The 24,223-nt window shown below is 42.8% G+C and overlaps 1 protein-coding gene across 1 annotated transcript in view; it reads right to left on the reverse strand.

Moving 5' to 3' along the window:
• The window catches only part of LOC126426718 (ankyrin-2-like), a 67,621-nt gene that overhangs the window by 16,017 nt on the left and 27,381 nt on the right, over positions 1-24,223 (reverse strand). Inside the window, exons 2-3 of the mRNA XM_050088636.1 lie at positions 22,580-23,153; positions 12,566-12,712 (exon numbers count right to left, since the gene is read on the reverse strand). Coding sequence (XP_049944593.1) covers positions 12,566-12,712; positions 22,580-23,142 — 710 coding nt within the window. The 5' untranslated portion in view covers positions 23,143-23,153. The remainder of the gene's footprint in view (positions 1-12,565; positions 12,713-22,579; positions 23,154-24,223) is intronic.

Genomic DNA, 24,223 nt, shown 5'->3' on the forward strand with positions numbered 1-24,223 from the left:
AGCACAACAGAATAGTACACCCACTACACATTTTTACACACAAAAGAAAATCTCGATTCGGAAATGAACACTTGTACACACACGAATTTCAACACTCAAATACACAATACACTGACACGCATAGCAACAGATACCCGTCACCTGAAATACAATACAATTATTCTGATGAAGAACCATGTACACACAGGTAAGAATTCAATGATTACACGGAAAGAAACAGACGAACACATAACAAAGAAGAAGAAAGTCTATTCAAGCACCATAAATTCCAACCTTTTATACCAGGCAAAAACACTGTACACCCTGTCATCTTCTTAAAAGCTTTTAGGAACGCATTCCCACATTCGTGGAGCGACCACAAACGCATTGCGTATGTTGTGGATTACATTCAAGGGGACGCTGCTGTCTGGGCTTACCATGAAAGCGACAGATGTGTACCATGCGAGCAGTTTGAACGCGCCTTCTTGAATAAGTTTTGGTCACGCACTGTGCAGGAACGTATCCGCAAACAAGTCACTGAACCCGAACACTTCAATCCTAAAAACGGCAACCTGCGCAGATATTTCGAGAAGTACCTGAACATGATACACTTCCTTAATGAACCAGTGAAACCAAAAGATGTGATCCGATCACTGAAAGCAAGACTTCCTTTTAATATTAAAGAGAAATTACTGTACTTACCGGACGACGATCCTGAATATTTTTTGGAAACGTTAGATACTGTTGATTTACTGTATGAAGAACAAGAACCAACACACAACTCACGCAGTAGGAATCAACATGTCTACATTGCTACATTACCAAACACGCAGCAAAATTCACAACACACAGTAAACATGCAAAACAATCACCACAACTCACAGCTGCACACAAACAACGACTACAACTATACACAGGGAGATAACCCATACAAAAAACGAAGAAACGACAATTTTAATTCAAGAAGGAATAATGGAAACAACAACGGACACAAAGCCAAACAGAAACACTGGCAAAGAAACAACAACACAGATTACACAAGAAATGGAACACCTACACAGCACTTTAACCAGAACGACAACCAGTATTATGTGAGACAGTGGCAAACACAGCAACCGCCACCACAAAATCATATTCAGATGCCACAAGGGAATTTTGCGCAAACAAGCAACACAAACCAACAAGTGACTTCAGCCAACCGAAAACAGACAGGCGATTGGCAAAGACAATATCCTAATGTAAATATTATTGAGGTAGCTAATGAAACTACAACTACACTTGCCAATGACCAGACAAACCAGGTAAACTAGAACCAGTCATTACTGAGCCCCAGGTCGTGACTGAGGAACATTTGGGGGGCAACTTCAATTTAGAAACTATGTTTGAATACACACTTGCTAGTGAAACTGTGAAACAAGAAAAATTAACATTTACACAACAAAAGTTGCCTACACTATTCTTAAGATATAATGAAAGTGGAAACTTAGCTGCTGATCTGATAAATGACAACACACAATGTCACAACGTAAAGAAAAGATTTGTACTGTCTTCCACCTCAGGCATTGTAGGAGGTATACCTACTAACATAATTATTGATACAGGAGCTTCTGTCAGTGTGATTTCCCACAATTTTTATACTATGATGAAGAAAACTTCTAAGATACCAGAGTTCCCAGTTCAAAACTGTTTAATATTAACTGCATTAGGTAATAAGTCAAGTAGAGTTAATAAGCAGGTATTTGTGACTGTTAATATGGGAAATGGAATCGTACAATGGCCTTTCGTAGTTGTCCAAAGCCTTGCTGCCAATTGTATATTGGGTATGGATTTTCTTTGCGAGAAGGACTGTACTATAGACTTCTCCAAAGGCATTTGTTATTTTAAGTATGAAGGCAGAGACATATTTTTGAACTTGGACACTCGACTAGTAGACCATAACAAGCACTGTTCTGGCTACAAGATACAGATTATACGTGAGACTGACAGATTCCACACAACAACCTGTATCACACAGTGAGATAGTGAATGATGTACTTACACAAGTTAATTCTAAGTTATAAGAATGTGATGCTATTAATGAAGAGGAGAGATCCCAGCTTAAACATATTTTACTTAAGAATAAGGATGTTTTCACAAGTAAGCCAGGTAGGATCAACACATATATGTATACGATTGAAGTAAAGCCTCACCAAATCTATTACCACAAGTCATACAATGTACCTCTAGCTCTGCGACCTGCAGTTTGGGAAGAACTAAAGAAAATGATTACATGGAATATTATAGAACCATCAACATCTCCATATTGTAGCCCTTTGCATGTAGTGAAAAGACACAATGGAAGTATCAGGTTAGTATTAGATGCAAGAGCTATCAACCAAATTATCTTACCTGTGAGGACACAACCAGAAAATCTTGACGAACAACTTCAGAAATTCTTGGATGCAAAATATTTCTCTACAACAGACCTTAAAAATTCGTTTTGGCAGGTGCCAATAAGCACAGAATCTAGAAAATATACAGCCTTTAAGTTTGGTGGCAGAACTTACCGATTTTGTGTATTACCATTTGGCCTAAATGTAAGCTCAGGAGTATTCATTACTGCACTAAACTCTGTACTCAGTGATGATTTACTAGAAACTGTTACACACTATGTAGATGACATACTGATTGCCTCAAAAACCTGGAAGGAACACATTGATACCCCGAACACTTTACTATGCAGATTCACACAAGCTGGTATCACTGCCAATATTTGTAAATCTAGATTTGCTTGTTCTGAGATCAAATACCTAGGACACATCATCAACACACAAGGCATTAAACCTGACCCTTCAAAATTAGATGCCATCAGACATTTCCCTAGTCCCACTAATAAGAAACAGTTAAAATCATTTCTCGGTCTATGCTCATTTTTCAGACGATTCATACCTAAACAGTTACTCAATAGCAGATACTTACTAAACTTATTAAAGAAGAACCAGGTATGGATTTGGAACCAAGACTGTGAAAATGACTTTAATAAAATCAAAGAAGCCTTAGTAAATTCTAACATGCTGGAACATCCAGACTTCAATTTGAACTTTTGTATTGCTTGTGATGCATCAAACATTGGTTTGGGATGTTGTTTATTTCAACTTGTTAAAACAGAAACTTCAGAACATATGAAGATCATTGGTTTTGCCAGTCGGACTTTAACGGAACGTGAAAGATCTTAATCCACCACAGAATTGGAAACATTATCTATTATATGGGCATTTAAAAAGTTTAATTATTATCTGTATGGAAGACACACCATTATATACACTGACCATCAAGCACTTACCTTCCTTTTGTCATGTAAACTCATTCATCCTAGACTTACACGATGGGCACTTGCATTACAGAATTACTCTTTTGAAATCAAGCACATCACGGGAAAAGACAACATAATAGCTGACACACTTTCAAGACTACCGCAAGGATTACACCATAACAATACAGACTTTGAGAACACACACGATTACAGAATACTACTCATGCAAGACAAACAGTTTACACAATACTACATAGACCTATGCAAGAACATGGCAACACTACAAGATTCAGATCCACACTGGTACAAAGTAAAACAAATCATAGTACAACAACACAATGACACTTTACAAGACAGATACATGTTACACAACAACATACTTTTCTACAAAAGACACACAAATGCTACTAACTGGTGCGTTTGCATACCACAAGATTCTGTGCACAAACTCATTGCACACACTCACACAGTTTGGGGACACTATGGAACAAAGAAATGTCTAAACAAGTTACAAATGTATTGCTATTTTCCAAACATGAGAAGAAAAATACATGTTATCAGCAAATGTCTCGTATGTCAAAAATCCAAGCCACAAAATCAATCCACCAAAACAGATTTGCACTCTATCTTACCCACTGGACCTAGAGAGATACTTTGTACAGATGTTAGCGGACCTCATCCAACTAGCATCGGTGGTTGTAAATACATTCTAGCATTTTATGACATATTTTCTAAGCACATCAAACTTTTTGCCATTAAGTCACCCACAGCAAACGCCATCATCAGAAGATTCACAAATGATTACATGCCATACTGTGGAAAACCTAAAGCCATTCTATCAGATAATGCCACGTATTGTGCAGGATTCATCTGGAGAAAATTTCTAAAGGACAATAACATTAAGAGTATCTTTATTTCAAAGTTTCATGCATCAGCCAACCCTTGTGAGAGAATTTTTAGAGAATTAAATAGATTCATGAGAACTTATACCTCAACACAGCACACAAACTGGATACATTACTTAGCACTTTTTGAGGAAATACACAACAATTTAAATATATACAACACACCCTATACTCCCAGAGAAATCATGTTTGACACTAAGGAAACTAATGAATGGAGCAACCCACTACCAAAATTTTCTGACACCAAACCTTCACACGAGGAAAAGGTAAGGGAAGTACTCATTGCAATTACTGAACAAGCTGACATTAGAAATAAGAACTATGGTGCTAATCTGAAAAGAAGGCAAAACTTTACAATAGGCATGCAAGTTTTACTTAAGACCCAATACAAATCGTCATCACCTCCAGAACGTAATGTCAAGTGGCGTCCATTATATGAAGGTCCTTACACAATCATTGATATACCACACCCTGGAGCATATCTGCTACAAAACCCCAAGAATAAGAGAATTTTAGGTTTGTACCCTCACAAAGATTTGAAAACTTTTAGCCATTAGCAGAGTATACTGATACAACACCAAGGTAAGTCATATCTGGTATTTCAAGCTGGAAGAAGAAGAAGATATGTAATCTTAAGTATCTACATTTTACAGCACCAGCAATAACAGCAGCAGCAAGAAGATAAGACACAAGAAGAACTAACAATTTTCATGCAAAGCACAGTTACAGATTATATTTATTAATACCCTGCAGACAAGCTGACAGACTAAATGACCGGAGACAATTCCTGCCCTGAACCTGATATATTAAGTGGTATGATAGACACTTGATTTGCTATTCACACTCACACCACAATCCACATGAACACAACACGCACAAAAAACACTCTACAGGAAATGACAAATGAGATTAATTGAGCAAGGCTATATATATATTTTTTTTATTTTAATTGTAAATGATACTTTGTGCATGTGCTAATTTGGAATTGATTGTGGATGTGACGTGTCGTGTCTTATTGTAATCATGACTTTTCAGGACAGATCATCTCCAAGATGTTTTCTAACCTACTATGAAAGTTTATGTTGCAGGAAACATTTAATGAGGAAGAACACTTATTGTGTAGTACTGATGTAAAGGAAAATATACTTAAAAGGAAAACTTTATTAAAAAGGGGAAGAGACCTATAAAAGAAAATGGATTTTCTGAATGTATCACAATACACTGAACCTATAAGATAATTTTTTCTATATCTGGCCCATATGTACTTGTAAATATCTAGTTTAATGCAACTGAAAAATGTAAAATATGTATATTTATTACCAAACAATGTAATGTAAATGTATACGTACATGTTTCACAGAAAATTTTTTATATCTATGTAAACATGTAACAGAAAACTGTACTCAAAGTGAAGTGATATTTGTTATGTTTTGTGCTCTCTGTTGTGAACGAACATTTTGTTTTGCAACGAACAATGTATGAACAAGTTGTGTGCAAATATTTAAAAAAAACGGTTCACTGCGCTCATGATGGTACACTATAGGTGACGTGAGTCGCAAAACCACGGCACACTTTTCGACGAAACGACGACACAATATCCAGGGGACGACATACGCCTTTTGGAAGACGAAATTGGAGGTTATTGAATAGACGTAATACGGACTGGGCAGTACGGAACCACTGACACCATGAATTCCTACCAAGACGAAACCACATTTTAACTACGTCTTCCAAAGCACGCTTCATTGCGAGATTCTTGATCTCCAACTTGTTTCTTAAAGATCTTTCGTCTCAATGTAAACAAAACGTGTGACACGTGACATTTATTTTACAGTGCAAAGACTTTAGCACAGTATAAACCTTTACTAACAAGTGACATTCTAAAGAGAATATGTTCACATATATCTGAAAATGCACAAAACCATTAGTTAATTTTATTTATTGAATGAACATGTGTAATAACATTTTGAAGTGAAAGAGAACAACGGACTACATGCCCAACAAATTATTACAAGGAAACAGCACAAGTGAATACGAACTGTGAAATTTGTTACAGTCTATGTAAAACTGTATTAGAGTTAAGAGAGTAGTTATAGCTCTGAGCCAGTGCACTGCATTTTGGTACTGGAGTTCCCAGGTTCAATACCACTCGGTATCAAATATTTTTCTTTTTCTTTTCACTTTCATTTATCTTGTATGTAAATATTATTTATGTATTTGTATAGATATATGACATGTATGATATTATATGTATGTTGAATCTGTGAAACATGATACGTAACAACTTATGACTCATAACATGATAAATAAAGAAAATATGTCAACAAATTGCTTAGCTGCAGGTGGTATACCTTTGCTCTCGCAATTTGGGGGGCAGTTTAAGGAACCATTTGCACTCGAGCACAGACAATATTTAATTTAGTTAACTTAGATTATATGTATCGATTTTTTAAGACAAGAGAATGCAAAATAAAGCAATTAACACCGCTCTCTTGTCACAGCCAATTGGCATCAACACTCTTGTGTCATTCGTTGTCCTAGAGGGACGTAATATTTTGTGTGGCTCCACAGTTAGCCATTTCATACTTATTTGCAGAAAAGAGGCGCAGAATTTATAAGTCGCTCTCATTTGTAAATGATCTGCAATTATTTACCTATAATTTTACGTAAGTGTCATTCATATCGTAATGTATATGTTAAAATGAATATATGTTTTATTTACTCGTATGCTTTTCTCTGTTTTAGTAATTTTAGTCTCTCCATTTTCATGATTGAAGCTCAGGTCAGATATTAGACTTTGTCTACAGAAAATATATAATGAGCTCTGGCTACGTTCCGTACATCTTCGGACGTGCGAAGTTCGATAAATTCACGGCGTAAATTTTAATCTCTCAATTACTTACTCAACCAAACAAACAAGTATTATTATTATTATTACAAATAATTACTATTACTATTATATTATTACTACTATTATTATTATTTTAATAATTTTTTTTATTTGCTAAAGAAGCCAGTATGTACGTACACGTATAACATTAAAAGATCTTACACTACGTTGTAAAAGCAGTAAGACGTCCCAGGGTACTCCAAGAGATCAGAATTTCGTGAACCATACTAAAATGTGCACATTTAAACTGCAACTTAAAGCGCATATTCGTGTGTCCAGATTCAGATGTAAATTTTCTTGGAGTACCAGTACTGCGTAATCTCATGTTTGGCTCATTATTATGGCATAATGCCATACGTGCTAGAAGATGAAAACTTGCACTTGAAATGCAGCGAACAGTTGAAACTAGCCAGTACTGTGGAATTAAAAATTTCGTTTCAAATACATTGGATGCCTCTGCGGAAAAGGTTAATAAAACCCAAATTTCTTTAGCAAACAGACAAAAATAACTTCATTGTTCTGCAAGGTGATTGGTGCTTGACTGTCAGAAAGGTGGAAACAAAATAAAATCTGAAACTAATAACGTATATCAGCCTTCGGTGATTATGTGAATGTATTTTAATTCACTTGATACCTCCCGGCCAAAGATATCCGTTTTGCTTTCATTTGACGCGAGAGTAAACGAAGGAGAAACAGCAAAATCACTGAACGTTAACACGGGTCACGTGGAGACTGCCCACTATAGCTCGGACTTCTCTGCGCATCAGCCTCGCATCTACGATATTTGCGAACCGGGTCAATACTAAAAGAAACGAATTTTCAAAATTACCCTATGTGCATCTTGTAAAACACATCATTCTGAAAAATTTGAAACAAAAACATACGTGTTAGAGAAAATATTAGACATGTTATTTGGCCTTAAGTGTGCCAAAGTGCAGTGCCACACCTCTTCGTACAGCGTTCTCCTATCGCACGTCACTGTATTTCACTCTGTGGAATTGAAACTTGTATATTTTGTAAGCGATGACATTAAACTATATTCAGGACAGTGGAAATAGAAATGTCCTGTGCTGCCTCTCCTGCTCCCAGTCAGCCAGTTTGACAGCTTGCCCCTCTATTTTTTAAAAAAACTCGCCATTAATAGCGGATGGGATTATTTGTAATCGGGAGAACAAGATCTCTTCAGAAAATTTGGACTCTTTATTGCCTAATAGCTAATAACTTCCTGTTTTGTGTGACAAAAGTAAAATATAGGATGCATCAAACCAATATAGACAAGAGACAAGCAAGAAAGTACACATTTCAATACTTACCTCCTAGCATTTTTTCTCTCTAATCTTGCTACAGCTTTAAATGGCGTGCTTTTGCTTTCTGCACAAGAATCTATTACCTCACCAAAGTTGGCCAAACTTTTTGCTGCATGAAAATTCGAAATTTCGTTATCTAATACTGAAAAAGCTGTTAATACAAATAATAGCTAAGACTGGTGTGGTTTCTGGATCTGATTACATCTATTTTGTCAATGTATGCTAAATAAAACAAAACAGGCCTTTCTAATATTGTAGCAAATTTTATAACACACACACACACACACACACACACACACACACACACACACACACACACACACCCCAAATTAGCGAGACTGTATTGGCACAGATAGTCATTTTTAATACACGATAGAATATAATTCACTAAGTACATATATCAAATGCCTATTAGGCCTACAACAAGCAAAAAGCTTTATGTTAGGAAATAGTTTCACATTTCATTCATACGCACCAGTTTCTCAAGCATGAGATCGGAAAGCAGTATTGCGAAATTCTTATATAAATTTGGAATAGTCTCGTCCTTCCATAATTTGTGTGATGTCCCCGTTTATTCTGCTTCCTCGTTCTAACAATCTTGTCATCACCAATTCTGTTGACATTCCTGCCACTGTCAAAATTTGTTCGATGATTAACTTCAGTAGCCCTGCCAGAATCACCGGTTTAGTTACCCCGCAGTTGTTCTGCCATTAGGCGTTGTTACAAATTCGTACAAAACGTTTTCTGCGTTACTTCCGAATCACAACTTAAGCGGCTGCTAGCCGGGGACGGCCTTACTAGTGTAGCAATCTGGCCAGAAAGTTTCTGTCAAAATTTCAGTTTCTTGGATACAACGAGAAGATAATACGTAATCTTACCTACTTGTTATTCCTGCAGTCGTTTATTTCCATTCTGGTAGGCTGAATCTATGGATTTCGCTACGAATTATAAGAAAGCTGAACATTCGAAAACCCAGACAGACAGCGACTGGCATTTATCCGTTCGGCTTTACTCCGCTCAGCTCGTACGGCCCCATCCCCTTTTGTCTGCAGAAAGATTATTTTCTAGATGCGATTAGGATGCTCCTGACAGAGACATCACGTACACTACGCACGCATTCAAAAATCAACTTACGATTCATTCAGAAATAAACTTAAAATGTGTTCAGAAACCAACAAGGATGCGTTTCAAAATCATATAAATGATCGATAGACCAACGTGCGCTGGATGCTAGGCGCTTTGTTTAATAAGTTTTTCCTTGAGAATATGAATTTGGCGCCCCCTTTTCCCGGTACCATCTAGCTGCTTGCTGCGACTGCTTGCACAGCGGAGAGCCACACATTCCTGTAGCCAGAAGCGGGAGAATATGCTTCACAAACGCGACTCAGCTGCGCATGCGCATGACCTCGCTCGTAACTGCTAACACGAATGTAATGTAAACGGTTGTGACTTCACAGTCATTGGAAGGAATTTGTTGTTATGAAGTATTGCACAGTCTTCCTAAAGCCTTTGACACGTTTTGCTGTTGGCAGACGCTTGCATGAGGACTCTGTGTCGTCGTCATATATGGCGCATTTCGTTTGCATTTTAAGTTATTTTGTTTTTTTTTTCTCGTTAAGTTTCATTGTTGCAGTATTAATCTGCAGTTGCAGGATACAGTAATATCATTTGTTAGAGTAACGGTTCCTGCCAGTCAAAATTACAAAAATTTAACTGAAAACTAAAACAATTAAAAATTCCCAGAATTCTAAAAAATTCCCGGGTTTTTCCTGGTTTTCTCCCGGATGCAAAAGTTCCCGGGTTTTTCCCAGATCTCCCGGTTGTCCCGGGTCGTATACACCCTGTAGAAGATGAAAACGTGCCCTTGAAATGCAGCGAACAGTTGAAACTAGCCAATAGTGTGGATTTGAACACTTTTTTTCAAACAAACTGGCTGCCTCAGCGGAAAAGATCAATAAAAGCCGAATTACTTCAGCAAAGCGACAAAAGTAACTTCATTGTTCTCCAAGATAATTAATGCTTGACTGTCGGATAGGTGGAAATTGTATTAAAAGCTGGAACTAATGACATATTTTAATCTTCCGTAATTGTGTGAATGTATTTTAATTCACTTGATATCTCCCAGCCACAGAAACCACTCTCTTTCATTTGACATGACAGCAGTGAATAAAGAGGAAACAGCAAAGTCACTAAATGTGAACACAGATCACCCCCCCCCTCCCCACTACAAGTCAACCTGATCTGCGCATCAACCCTGGATCTATGATATTTCGTACCGGGGCAGTACTAGACGGTTAGATGGTGGCGCCCCGGGTCGTATACACCATGTAATAGTCTCTTGTTAGAAATGGTATCAAACCTTTCTGGAAATCTAAGAATATGGAATCGATCTTAGATCCCTTGTCGACAGCACTCATTACTTCATGGGCATAAATAGCTAGCTGTGTTGCACAAGAACGATATTTTCTGAATCCGTGTTGGTTATGTATCGTTAAGTCATTTTCTTCGAGGTGAGTCATAATGTTCGAGTACAGTGTATTCTCCAAAATCCTACTGCAAATTGAGGTCAGTAATATGTCTCTGTAATTCAATAGGTTACTCCTATTTCCTTTCTTGAGTACTGGTGTGACCTGTGCTACTTTCCAGTCTTTAGGAACAGACCTTTCGCCAAGTGAACGGTTGTATATGATTGCTAAGAAAGGCACTATTGTGTCTGCATACTCTGAAAGGAACCTGATTCGTATTCCATCTGGACCAGAAGACTTGCCTTTCTTAAGTGATTTGAGTTGCTTCACAACACCTAAAATATATACTTTTATGTCACTCACGCTAACAGCTGTTCTGGTTTCGAATTCTTGAATAGTTACTTTGTCTTTTTTCGTGAAGGAATTAAGGAAAACTGTATTTAGTAACTCTGCTGTAGTGGCACCATCATCATTGTGGAAACTCTGCTGTTGGTTTTTATATATATATATATATATATATATATATATATATATATATATATATATATACAGTAGGTCCAACTATCTTTGCCCATGTCGGTTGCTCATTTCTAAAAATAAAAGTTAACTATACCATAGAATTATGCAAAACTTCTCCTCGGTGAATCAAATTCACTACTCATCACACCTGGTGACCATCATCCATCGAATACAGGAGTTTGTTTACGAGTGACGAGCCATACAGTGCTGTACGCATCTCCACTCAGCCACACCCACTGCATTTCTCACTTCTAGAGAGCAGATACCTCAACCATTAGACCAGCTGAGTGCATTTGCTGGCGTAACTGGAAATGCCATTGTGGATGACCTTTTTACCCATGGTTTGCAAACACTACTGCCAGAGATTCTCATGTACATCCTCTGAAGTAGGATAACATCCACCGATTAGATTTCCCTTTTGATACTCTTCCCAGAAGTCTCCCGGGATAAACTCTAGTGCAAGTTTCGATGAGAAGCTGAGTCAGAAGTGGAGGAGCGCTCAGGCAACCGACTGCTCAAGGAGACTGCCTGCAATAAGCAGCAAATCTGGGTTCCTGTTACAGTGCGGCACAGATTTCCAATAGTCACTACAGATGTAACTGACCAGGGAACCATTTAAGGAATATTCGAATTACATTTTAAGACATACCCAAAACAATCTGTATCCTCATTACTGTACTAAATATTAACTTTTTGTCATTATTACTTGTATTTCTGTTTACCTTATTTTCGCCATTTCTTACTCAGTGTCTTCAACAACTTATATCTACAACCATTCACATAGGTTTTGTTGAGAGGAATTGTGTGAAAAATCCTGTTTCCACACCCATTTAATTCAGAATCAATTTGTAAGACACACAATCGTCACTAAAAACAAAATCAGATTCAACACATCAATATATAAAGAATCTTTGGGAATGGGTATGATTTGAATGGGACACTTCCTACGTAACTACAGTTGAGTGACTGAACTGAACGTAATTCTCACTGCAAATACAGAGAACGAGAAATCTTCTGCATATGTGCTCAATCTTCAAAATATCATAGCCAAAAAAGTGAGAAAGGAGTAATGTTTAATGGCAACTGTAACCTCTATCCAAAAACTGAAGGAATCTGTATTTTATTTTATTTACTATATCGGCTGGATCATGCCAAAATAAGCAGTACTGTGAGGGTAAGACTTGGGCACGTGTGGCAACACAACTCACCGGAAGTAAGAGACGGCTGCGTCATCAGGTGGAGGGGTGTGTCGGGCAGACGTGGGAGGCGCAGCTGCAGCAGGAGTCGGGCTGTGGCCGCTGTGGGGTTGACGGTCAGATTTGGGGGTGGATCCGCCCCCTGTGGCGGTCGGCGAGCTGCACAAAGAAACACTGTGTGGGTGGGCGTGTTCACACAGGGGCTCACTGCAGGCGGTACAGCTGAGGGACTGTCCACCGGGGCAACAGAACACTCAGTGCCAACAACACCAGCCCCTCACTTAACGTGACTGTGCCACCAATTAACTGATCTTTTTCTGCACTACTTCTGCTATATTCCCCATTGGCGTAGCCTAAGATGCAAAACAACAAATTGTTCACAGTGAAGCATAAACCAAATCCCAAACATAAGGGCCAACAATTTTGCTGCCCTGACAGAACAACTATCAGACAGAATTTAGAAGCAGTTAAAGTCAACTGGCTGCTACTTTTGGTTGTGTGGTAATTTGAAAACTGATATATGGATGCTGAATTATATCACAGGAAGGAGAGAGAGAGAGAGAGAGAGAGAGAGAGAGAGAGAGAGAGAAACAAACTGATAAGTTGGGGTATCAACTTACTGTTGAAACTATATGGTCATGGATATGCAGGTGCTGTTTGATGTGAAGCCCGAGGGAATGAAGAAGATGGGCAAGAATTACAAGAGCTATGCTATAAAAGTTATCGAGAGTATATTCAAAATCTGCATTTGGGTAAAGCAAATAGAACTGTATATATGCATGTACTGTCTCCACAATTCGATTCATTGAAAAGACAGCAGTGGTGATGTGTTTCTTAAACAACAATTTTCGTGTTGAGCAGTTTGCAGTAGAGGCCACCATTAAAAGAAAAAATATGGGTTACGCAGTGTATGCAATTTTATCTGATGGACAACGTTTACAACTTGTGAAGTAACCTGTAGTCTATTGAATATGGATTTTTTTTTTTAATTGGAAAGGAAACAAAATAGACTTGTATGGAGCATATGTATCCGAGAGACAGAGGCAACAAATGATAGCTGGATGAAAACGTCACATCAATACTGACGTTGTGGGAGATATGTCTTACACCTGTAGGTGGACAGCGAATATAATCTGCTGTATCCCAGTAGCGGAAAACCTCATAGGATTCCGTGGACGACCTCTGGTAACGCCATAGGGAACTTCAAACACGACAGGGGGGCAGAGATTTCCTGTCTGCTTTGTAAAAGGGAATGCACGGAAAATATTCGGGGCGATAGCTGAACAGAGACGAGAAGGAAATGTGATTGTAAGGCGCAGCCTTGAGTGTAACAATGTTATTGTGCTGGCTGGAGTATTCTCTTCTTGTTTGCCCCCAGTGTGCATGAGTAGCCCCAGTGCTCATAGCTCCTGCTTGACTGGATATCTCAGGGAGTCACACCCTGCTCTTTGGGGCCAGTCACCCATGGGTAGCATCTTTTTTCGTAATCAGGAAAGTCCTCAGTCCCAGGTTTGAACCTCACCATCATTTGAATTTTAAATACGAATAATCAGCATTGGTGTCTGAAGACTTCCAGCATCAGGTGTCACCCTCTTTCAGCCAACAGCCTTTCCAAAGAGGGCGGAGGGGCCGACAGAGGTTCACGGCACTCTCTTTCCATTGAGGCCTGAAACTGGTCCTAAATGAGGAAGAATCGGCAATGATCAACAACGTGAGGATACAGAAGGCAATATAAACCACTGCTTAAAGATACATAACGTCCGTCAATGAGGCATGTGATTCAGTAAGTCTGTGCTGTACAGACTCTCCATTGGCAAGACTAGTCCCCCACTCAAACCTCCAGGCGAGGAGGCCCAAGGGGGAGGTGACCATGAGAAAAAAGTTGAGTAATCAACAAAAGGATAACGTTCTACGAGTTGTCATGTGGAAAGTAAGGAATTTGTATGTGGTTGAGAAGCTAGAAAATAAGAAAAGGGAAATGCTGAGGACGTATCTAGCTGTAGTGGGCGTCAGTGACGCATAAAGGAAAGACAAGTAAAGGGATGGTTGGTTGGTTGGTTGTTTGAGGTGAAAGGGACCAAACAGCAAGGTCATCAGTCCCTTGTTTCAAATAGACTCCATTCTGCTAACGGGACATCTCAGAAAAGGCAGAACAATAAAACGGAAAAAGGGGAAACGTAAAAGGGCAGTCACGTTGTCATTAGTAAAAACAAACGAGGGAAGTTGGCAAGAGAACGAACCCAACACTATGCTGAAGCAGCATAGGCAAGACCACCTGTGACTTAAAAGGGACAACCGCTATAATGCAGAAAGTACGTATGGGAATAGAAAACTAACCAAGCCTTAAAAAGAAGGGGTAAAAACAGAGTAAAAGGGAAAGAAAAGAGGATTCCAGGCAGGGAGGTGAATCGGGAATCTCTGAACACCGCCTACAGTGGGAGACACCCAAACACTCACCGCCCTGCCCCAACACCAGAGGGAGATTAAAAACTTTAAAACTGAGAATAAAAACCACTCTCCCGGAGGAAACCTAGAACCAGAGAGATGGCACAAAGTTTATTAGACAGTGGAGTAGCCTCCCAAGAACTGGCCCATGACTGTGCAAAGTGGGATTTGATGTGAAGCCGTAAATCCGCTGCAGGAGGGGTTACAGAAAACGGGGGGTAAGTAACTGCTCCCCCAGCCAAACGATCAGCGAGCTCATTACCCGGGATACCCACATGGCCCGGGACCCATAGGAAGTCAATGGAACAAGCAGCACGGTGAAGATCAGCGAGATGGTCATGGATGGCAGAGACCAAGGGATGGCGCGAAAAACACCGGTCAATAGCAAGAAGGCCACTCATCGAGTCCGTACATAACAAAAACGCGGTTGTGTTGGGATTGTTTAATAAAGGTAAGGGCCCAGGAAATGGCCATCAATTCCGCAGTAAACACCCCACATAAGGGTGGCAGCAGATGATTTTCCGTTCCAGCAAAGGACGTGAAGGCATACCCAACATGAGCAGCAGATTTAGAGCCATCAGTGTAAAAAACAACAGCATCCCGAAACTCCCATAAAATTTGGTGGAAAAAGGAACGGAACACCACCGGGGAGATGGAATCTTTCGGACCGCGGCGGAGATCCATCCGAATTCGAGGCCAAGGAACTAACCAAGGAGGGGTGGAGGGGAGGGAGCGAGGAAGACAGGACAAAGAAGGAAGCCGAAAATCACGGTTAAGAGACGCAAGGCGCAGCCCAACCGGTAAACCCGCCTGAGGGCGGGAGTCAGGCGGGCGACGTCCATGGTCTGGAAATAGGATAGAATAGGAAGGATGAGCGGGAGAAGAACGGATAGTAAGGGCATAAGACACCAGAAGCTGGGACCGCCGAACAGAAAGGGGGGGCGGGATCCCAGCTTCAACCAGGAGACTATCAACAGGGCTAGTAGGGAAGGCACCGGCGGCCAAACGGATACCACGATGGTGGACTGGATCCAGCACGTGCAGCGTGGAAGGAGCAGCTGAACCATAAACTTGACAACCATAGTCCAAACGTGACAGAACTAGAGCACGATAAAGACGGAGGAGGAGGGAACGGTCCGCACCCCAATAGGAGTGGGCAAGGAAGCGAAGGACATTGAGGTTACGGAAACATCCTACCTTCAGGAGTCGGATATGGGGCAGCCAAGTGAGCTTGTTGTCGAAAAGAAGACCCAGGAAACGAAAATGTGGAACCACAGGCAATTGTTGTGCAGCAAGATAGAGCTCTGGATCAGGGTGGACCGTAGTACGGCGACAGAAGTGGACCACCCGCGATTTTAAAGGAGAGAATTGAAACCCGTGTGAGTGGGTCCATGCAGAGGCACGCCGTATAGCCACCTGGAGCTGCCGTTCTGCAGATGCCATCGAGGAGGAACTAACCCAAATGCAGAAATCATCCACATACAGGGCAGGAGCGACCAAGGGACCGACAGAGGCCAGAAGTCCATCGATAGCAATGAGGAAAAGAAGGACACTCAAGACAGAACCCTGTGGGATGCCCGTCTCCTGGGTCCGTGGAGAACTAAAAGCAGTACCAACTCTAACTCTGAATGACCGATGGATCAGGAACTGGCGGATAAAAATCGGGAGTGGGCCCCGAAGACCCCACTGATGAAGGGTTAGTAAGATGTGATGGCGCCAGGCCGTGTCATAGGCCTTGCGAAGGTCAAAAAACACTGCAACCAAATGGCGGCGCTGGGAAAAAGCCTGCAGAACTGCGGATTCCAAGCGAAGTAAATGATCGATTGGAGATCGTCCGTCTCTAAAGCCACACTGGTATGGGGACAATAGATCCCGAGATTCGAGGACCCAAGTGAGCCGACGGGCTACCAGCCGTTCAAGTAACTTACAACCAACATTGGTCAAACTAATTGGCCGATAGCTGTCAACAGATAGGGGATTCTGACCAGGCTTAAGGACAGGAACCACAATGCTATCCCTCCACTGAGAAGGGAAGTCACCCTGGAGCCAGATACGGTTAAACACCCGAAGAAGATGGTGCCGTTGTGGAGCACTGAGATGTTGAAGCAGCTGTTTATGAATGGAATCGGGGCCAGGGGCCGTATCATGAGAAGAAGATAGAGCAGAAAGAAATTCCCATTCAGTGAAAGGTTCATTGTAAGATTCTGACTCACAAGTGGTGAAACATAAGGCGACAGCTTCAGCCTGCTGTTTTTGATGAAGGAAAGCAGCTGGATAGGAGGCCGATGCTGATGCCACGGCAAAATGGGTCGCAAGATGTTCTGCGAGAACTAATGGGTCTGTACAAATGCCATCTGCGAGGTGAAGGCCTGGGAGGGTGGACTGCCGATGGCAACCTTGGAGAGAGCGAAGTGTAGCCCATACCCGCGACAGAGGGACAGTGGAACCAAGGGAAGAAACGAATCGTTCCCAACATATCCGCTTGCTCTGTTTGATTAAATAACGGGCTTTAGCGCGAAGGCGCTTAAAGGTAGAAAGGCTGGCTACAGATGGGTGCCTCTTGAAGTGTTGCAAAGCTCGACGGCGATCACGGATGGCAATGGCAATGGCCGTACTCCACCACGGGACTGGCCGACGACGAAATTGGCCAGATGAGCGCGGGACAGCAAGGGTAGCAACGCGAACAATCGCGTCAGACACGTCACGTAGGACGTCATCAATACAACCCGACAAAGAGGGAGAAAACTCGACCTGTGCAGTGTATAGAGGCCAATCGGCGCGGTGGAAAGACCAACGAGGTAACCTGTCCATCGGGGAGTGGGAAGGGAGCGTGATAATCAACGGGAAATGGTCACTATCACAAAGGTCGTCGTGTGGCGACCAGTGTAATGAAGGGAGGAGAGAGGGAGAAGAAAGAGAAAGATCAATGGCAGAAAAGGTACCATGACCAGCACTGAAATGAGTAGGGGAACCATCATTAAGAAGGCACAGGTCGTGGTCTGCAATAAATTGGTCGATAAGAAGACCTCGTCTAGATGGAAAGGCACTGCCCCACAAAGGATGATGAGCATTAAAATCCCCAAGGAGGAGGAAGGGAGGAGGAAGTTGCTGAAGAAGGGTGGTTAAGGCAGCAGGTGTAAAAGTCCTGTCAGGAGGGAGATAAAGATTGCATACTGTGACTGCAGAGTCTAAGTGGACCCTAACAGCAACCGCTTCCAATGTAGTTTGGAGAGGAATCCACGTGCTAGCAATGTCTGTACGGACCAACGTACAAACGCCACCAGAAGCCCGCAAGGGTCCGACCCGATTTCGACAGAAAACACGGAACCCACGGAGGGTCAGTGAGTGAGCATCAGTAAAATGAGATTCCTGGAGAACCACACAAGCTGCTGAGTAGGACGACAGAAGGGATTTCAATTCCGGAAGGTGACGATAATAGCCATTACAATTCCATTGGAGAACCACAGAACGATGGTTTAAATGAGGGCTGAACACGCTAAATCCAGTCATACCGCCGGGTCCCCACCCGTCACCGACAAGGAGGGCGCAACGTCCATAAGAGACAGGTCAGAATCCGGTTGCGAAGTCGGGGAAGGGACCTCCGGTGATACCAGAGGCTCTTTGTCCCGGGACTTATGTTTCTTCTTCTTTTCAGGCTGAGATCGAGGAGGGCTGTATGGCATAATGGAGCCAGCTGCAGCAAGATCAGGAACAGAAAGAGACAGGGCGACCTGGGGGCCGATAGACCGCGCTGCAGCAGACCTCTGACCTGGAAGGTGCCGGGAAGGGGCATCCCGGGAGAGGCGCCCTTGACCGGCAGACGCCGAAGGAGTGGGACACTTCTCCGGCTGGGGAGGGGGAGCAGCGCCCAGAGGAGAGGGTGTGGGAGCCGCAGGGGAGGGGGGAAGGAGAGGGGTCCGGGACGGGGGTAAGGAAGGGGGAGGAAGGGATGAAGATGTAACCAAGGCGTAACTAGGTGTCATGGACACAGGGTGCAATCATGCATATTTCTTACGGGCCTCTGTGTAGCTTAAACGATCAAGGGACTTATACTCCTGTATCTTTTTTTCTTTCTTATAGACTGGGCAATCTGCTGAACGTGGAGAATGACTACCATGACAATTTACACATACAAGAGGGGGAACACAGGGACTCCCCTCATGGAGTGGACGTCCACAGTCACCACAGAGAGGGTCCTGGGAACAGCGAGAAGACATGTGGCCAAAACGCAAGCACTTAAAACACCGCATAGGAGGTGGGATGTACGGCTTCACATCACAGCGATAGACCATAATCTTAACTTTCTCAGGAAGGGTATCCCCTTCAAAGGCCAGGATAAAGCCACCAGTATCAATACGATTATCCTTAGGACCCTTCTGAACACGCCGAACAAAGTGAACACCCCGCCGTCCGAGATTGTCCCGAAGTTCCTCATCAGTTTGAAGGATGAGGTCTCTGTGAAAAATCACACCTTGTACCATATTTAGAGACTGGTGAGGGGTGATGGACACGGGAATTGTGCCAAGATGGGTACAGGCACGAAGGGCCGCAGATTGGGCAGCCGAAGCAGTTTTTATCAGCAACGAACCCGACCGCATCTTGCTCAGGGAGTCCACTTCGCCGAACTTGTCTTCAATGTGTTCCACAAAGAATAAAGGTTTGACACTGGTGAAAGTATCTCCATCAGTCCTAGTGCAAACTAGATAACGGGGGAAAGGTTTTGCCCCTATACGACGGGCCTGACCCTCCTCCCAGGGGGTAGCCACGGAAGGGAAGGCCGAAGGAGCAAGAGAAGCAGCACTTGAGGAATCAGTACCACGCAGAGAGACGGCCGCAGAAGAGCGGCCAGAGTTTTGGACCCGTATGCGTTTCATCTGCATAGCGTCCGCCCTGATACCACCCACTCCGATCAGGGGCTCTCCTCATGGGCGCCACCCAGCCACAGCAAGGGCCGTCTGGCACGGCGGCCATTGCCGGGAGTTCCGATGCTCCAGGATGACGAGCAACCACTCCAAGGCATGCATGAGGAGGTCACAGCTCAGGTATCAGAAGTGTGATCCCTGTGTGTTCAGGGGGCTCAACCAAAAGGGTACATAGCGGCCCCACCACACGAGCTGGCTACCGTGCTGGCTATGCACCCTAGCATCAGACAACGACGTAAAAGGAAAGGTGGAATGTACTAGGAGGGCTCACGTCAGAGACACTAGGTAAGGTGCTCTTCCCCAAATGGCTCACACTACGGAAGAGAAATTTTGGAATGGAGGTCAAACCCCAGAGGGGGACCAAGGAATGCCAAAAGGAGGAGATGAGTACGCAGCAAAGCCGGAGTGTAAAACCAACAGAACCAGGAGGATAGCGGGGGCCAACATAAGCAAGGACACCAAGAGAGGGAGAGGAGAGGGCGAGGGGAAAGGGGTATGGAGGGGAAAGGAGGGGAAGGGAAAGGAAATGCAGCCCGGGAGAGAAAGAAGGCTGCAATGGCTCGGGGCCCCGTGCTCGCCACGCACGTGTCCACAAAAGAGTTGTGGACCCCCTGGGGGGACAAGTAAAGGGAAAGAAAGGAAAGGATTTCTGGTCGTATGAGAATAGGGTAGTAGCGACAGCAGCAGATAACAGGAGTAGGTTTCAGTATCAATAGAAAGGCAGGGCAGAAAGTGAGATACTGTAAACGGATGAGTATAGATGTTCTCTTGAGAATCGAAAGCAAACCAACAACATCCATAGTTCAGGTATACATGATGACGTCGCAAGTTGAAGGTGAAGAGAGAGAAAGTATGAGGATATTGAACAGGTAATTCGGTACATATGTGATAGTCATGGAGGGATTGAAACGCAACCGTAGGCGAAGGAGTAGAAGAAACGGTTACACGAGAATATGTACTTGATAATAGGAATAGGAGAGAAGTAAGGCTAGTTAAGTTCAATAGTAAATTTATCCTAGTAATAGCTGGTATAGTCTATTCAAGAATCTTGAGACAAGGGGTATACTTGAGAAAGGACCGAAACATGGGAGGTTTAAAGTCAGATTTTGAAATCAGATACTGGACTGTAAAGCATACCCAGGAGTAGATTTAGACTCATAACAATTTAGCAGTGATGAAGAGTAGGCTGAATTTTACGAGACTCGCCAGGAGCAATCGATGTACAAAGAAGTGGAATACAGTAGTACTAAGGAAAGAAGAGATGAGATTTATGTTCTCTGAGGCTACAGATACTGCGATAATTAACAGCTCAATAGTTGGAAAGAAAAATGTAGGTACAAAGAAGCTAACTGCGAAGAAACCATGGGAAACATAAGAAATCCTTCAGTTGATCAATCAAAGACAGAAGTTCAAAAATATTCAGGAAAATCAGTAATTGAGAAGTATGTCACTTAAGGATGAAATGAATAGGAAATGCAGAGAAGCTAACGTGAAATGGCTGCATGAAAAATGTGAAGAAATCAAAGAAGAAATGATTCTTGGGACGACTGACGCAGCATATAGAAAAGTCAAAGCAATCTTCCACAGAATTAAAAGCAAGCGTGGTAACATTAAGAGCACAATGGGAATTCCAGTGTTAAATACAGAAACGAGATCGGATGTTGGAAAGAGTACACTGAAGGCCTCTCTGATTGGAACAACTTGTCTGATGGCGTGACAGAAGAACAAACAGGAGTCGGTATGGAAAATATTGGTGATTAGAATCAGATTTTAAAAGCGCTTTGGAAAATTTAAGATGAAAGAAGGCAAAAGGTATAGACAACATTCAATCAGAAGTTCTAAAATCACTGGAGGAGGTGCAAAAGGTCTATTCTCACTGTTGTGTAGAATGTATGAGTCTGGCAATATACAATCTGACTTTGAGAGAAATATAATCTGCACGATTTGGAAGACTGCAAGAGCAGAGAGGTGTGAGAATTATCGCACAATCAGCTTAACAGCTCAAGCATCCCAGTTGCTAAGAAGGATAATACACAGGAGAACAGAAAAGAAAATTGATGTTCGGTAACGTTTATAGGATTTGTGGTCCTGGCGAAAGCGTTCGGCAATATCAAATGTTGCAAGATGTTTGAAATTCTGAGAAAAATACGGGTAAGGCAGAGGAGAAGAGTAATTTGCAATATGTACAAGAGACAAGAAGGTAAAATAACAGTGGAAGACCAAGAGCGAAGTATTCGGGTTAAAAAGGGTGTCAGACAGGGATGCAATCTTTCGCCTCTACTGTTCAATCTATATACCGAAGAAGCGATGACGGAAATAAAGGAAAGATTGAAAAGTGGAATTAAAATTCAGGGTGAAATGATATAAGATTTGTTGATGACTGATTCCCTCAGTGACTGAAGAAGAATTACAAGGTTTGCTGAATGGAATGAACAGTCTAATGAGTACAGAATAGGCAATCAGAGTAAATCAGAGAAAGGCGAAATTGATAGAAGCAGTAGAAGTGAAAACAGCGAGAGACTTAGCATCGTGACTGATGATCAGTAATTAGATCAAGTTAAGGTGTTACGCAACATGGGCAGCAAAGAAACCCATGACGAACAAAGCAAGGACGACGTCTAATTCACACTAGCACTGCCAAAAAGGGAATCGTGCTTACCTGGCTTCTGCTGGTGGCTCTCCGAGCATACTGCTGACTTCAATGACTTCTTGCGGGTACTCGAGCACAGCGTCCGCCCAGCCCCGCGTGGCCATCACCTGCGGGTGGTCCTTTATGAAGGCGACGGCAGCCCTGGTGGCGTCCGGGCACGAGTGCCTCACTGCCGTGACGGCCGTCGCCGCTGCGGTCTCGACGGCCAACTGCGAGATCAGCTGCCGCTCGCAGGCAGCCTTCAGGGCCGACAAGCCGTACTTGTCGGCCGCCGAGAGCAGCTGGGCGGCCGTGTCGGGCAGCTGGGGGGCCTGCAGGGTATACGTGTAGGCCACCAGGAGCCTCAGCACCGGGCCCTCCACGTCGTCGATGCTCACCTGGCCGCAGCTGGCCTCCAGCATGTCGTGCGCGAGCATCGCTTCGAACACGGGGCTCGCGGCTGCCAACACGGCCCTGTGAGCCGCCACCCTCGTCTCGCCCGCCACCAACGTCAGCAGGGCGTCTTCACCCCCGTCTACCAGGGCGGCCAGGGCCTCGGTTGTGTTGTTCTGAACCTCCGTAACTGCCGACATGGTGGGTGGTCCTGAAATACAGTACCACTGAGCAGCCCTCGCACTGCAACCTCAACACTTGTACGAGGCGCATGCAGACCTTTATGAAACAACAGCTGTTAAAATGTTGTACACCCTAAATCAATTGCAACGTCACCAGTTTCCTTAAAATGACGAGGGTACGTACTGCTTCGTGATCACCTAAAGTTTGTAACTACCAGTGCGGTGCTACGATAGACTGCTTTCACCTTCTAAAAATGTTATCGTTTTCAGTCAAAAGATGGTTTATTTATGTCATAGCAAAAAAATTGGCAAAGCAACAAACGTCTTTCAGCCCTAAAGATACAGGACTTATATTTAAATCCAAGCACGTGGCACCTCTGAGAAATATTTTCTTCCTCCTTATCTCAAATTCCTCAGATCCGTGACACCTCATCAGAAGCAATGTACATGTAATGCAGAAATCAGTTTCCTCGGTGAATGTCTCAGGGTAGGCACGATTAAACTTTACTGGCCGCCTTGACCGAGCGGTTCTAGGCGCTTCAATTTGGAACCGCGCGCCTGCTACGGTAGCAGGTTCGAATCCTGCCTCGGGTATGGATGTGTGTGACGTCCTTAGGTTAGTTAGGTTTAAGTATTTCTAGGTTCTATTGGACTGATGACCTCCGATGTTAAGTCCCATAGTGCTCAGAGCCATTTGAACCGTTCTGAACCACTGTAAGGGTCTAAATTCATTAGTACGTTTAACTCTCCTTTTAACAGACTGATATCTGTGTCTTCTTTCTTAAGAAAAAGATTCAGCGCCCACCTCCGTGGTAAACAATGCTGCATAATACAATCATAAATCGTGTCGCCATTTTATCCGAATGTTGCAAGCTATGGTGTACCCAGGTATTTCCAGGTTGAGCAGTTTAGGAATTAAACTCGTTGCCTCCATTTCCAGAACGTGTGTTGTGGAACTTTCGCACAAATATATATATTTGTATCTCCTTTTGGCGTGGACGTGTTTGTGTAGCATCTTTGCACCACAGAACGTTCGGATACTTATTAGATGACAGATACGTGATGGCTAAACCAAAGTAAGCCCTATCACAGCTCCGAC

This window comes from Schistocerca serialis, chromosome 11, assembly GCF_023864345.2.
Source record: "Schistocerca serialis cubense isolate TAMUIC-IGC-003099 chromosome 11, iqSchSeri2.2, whole genome shotgun sequence".
Classification (NCBI taxonomy): Eukaryota; Metazoa; Arthropoda; class Insecta; order Orthoptera; family Acrididae; genus Schistocerca; species Schistocerca serialis.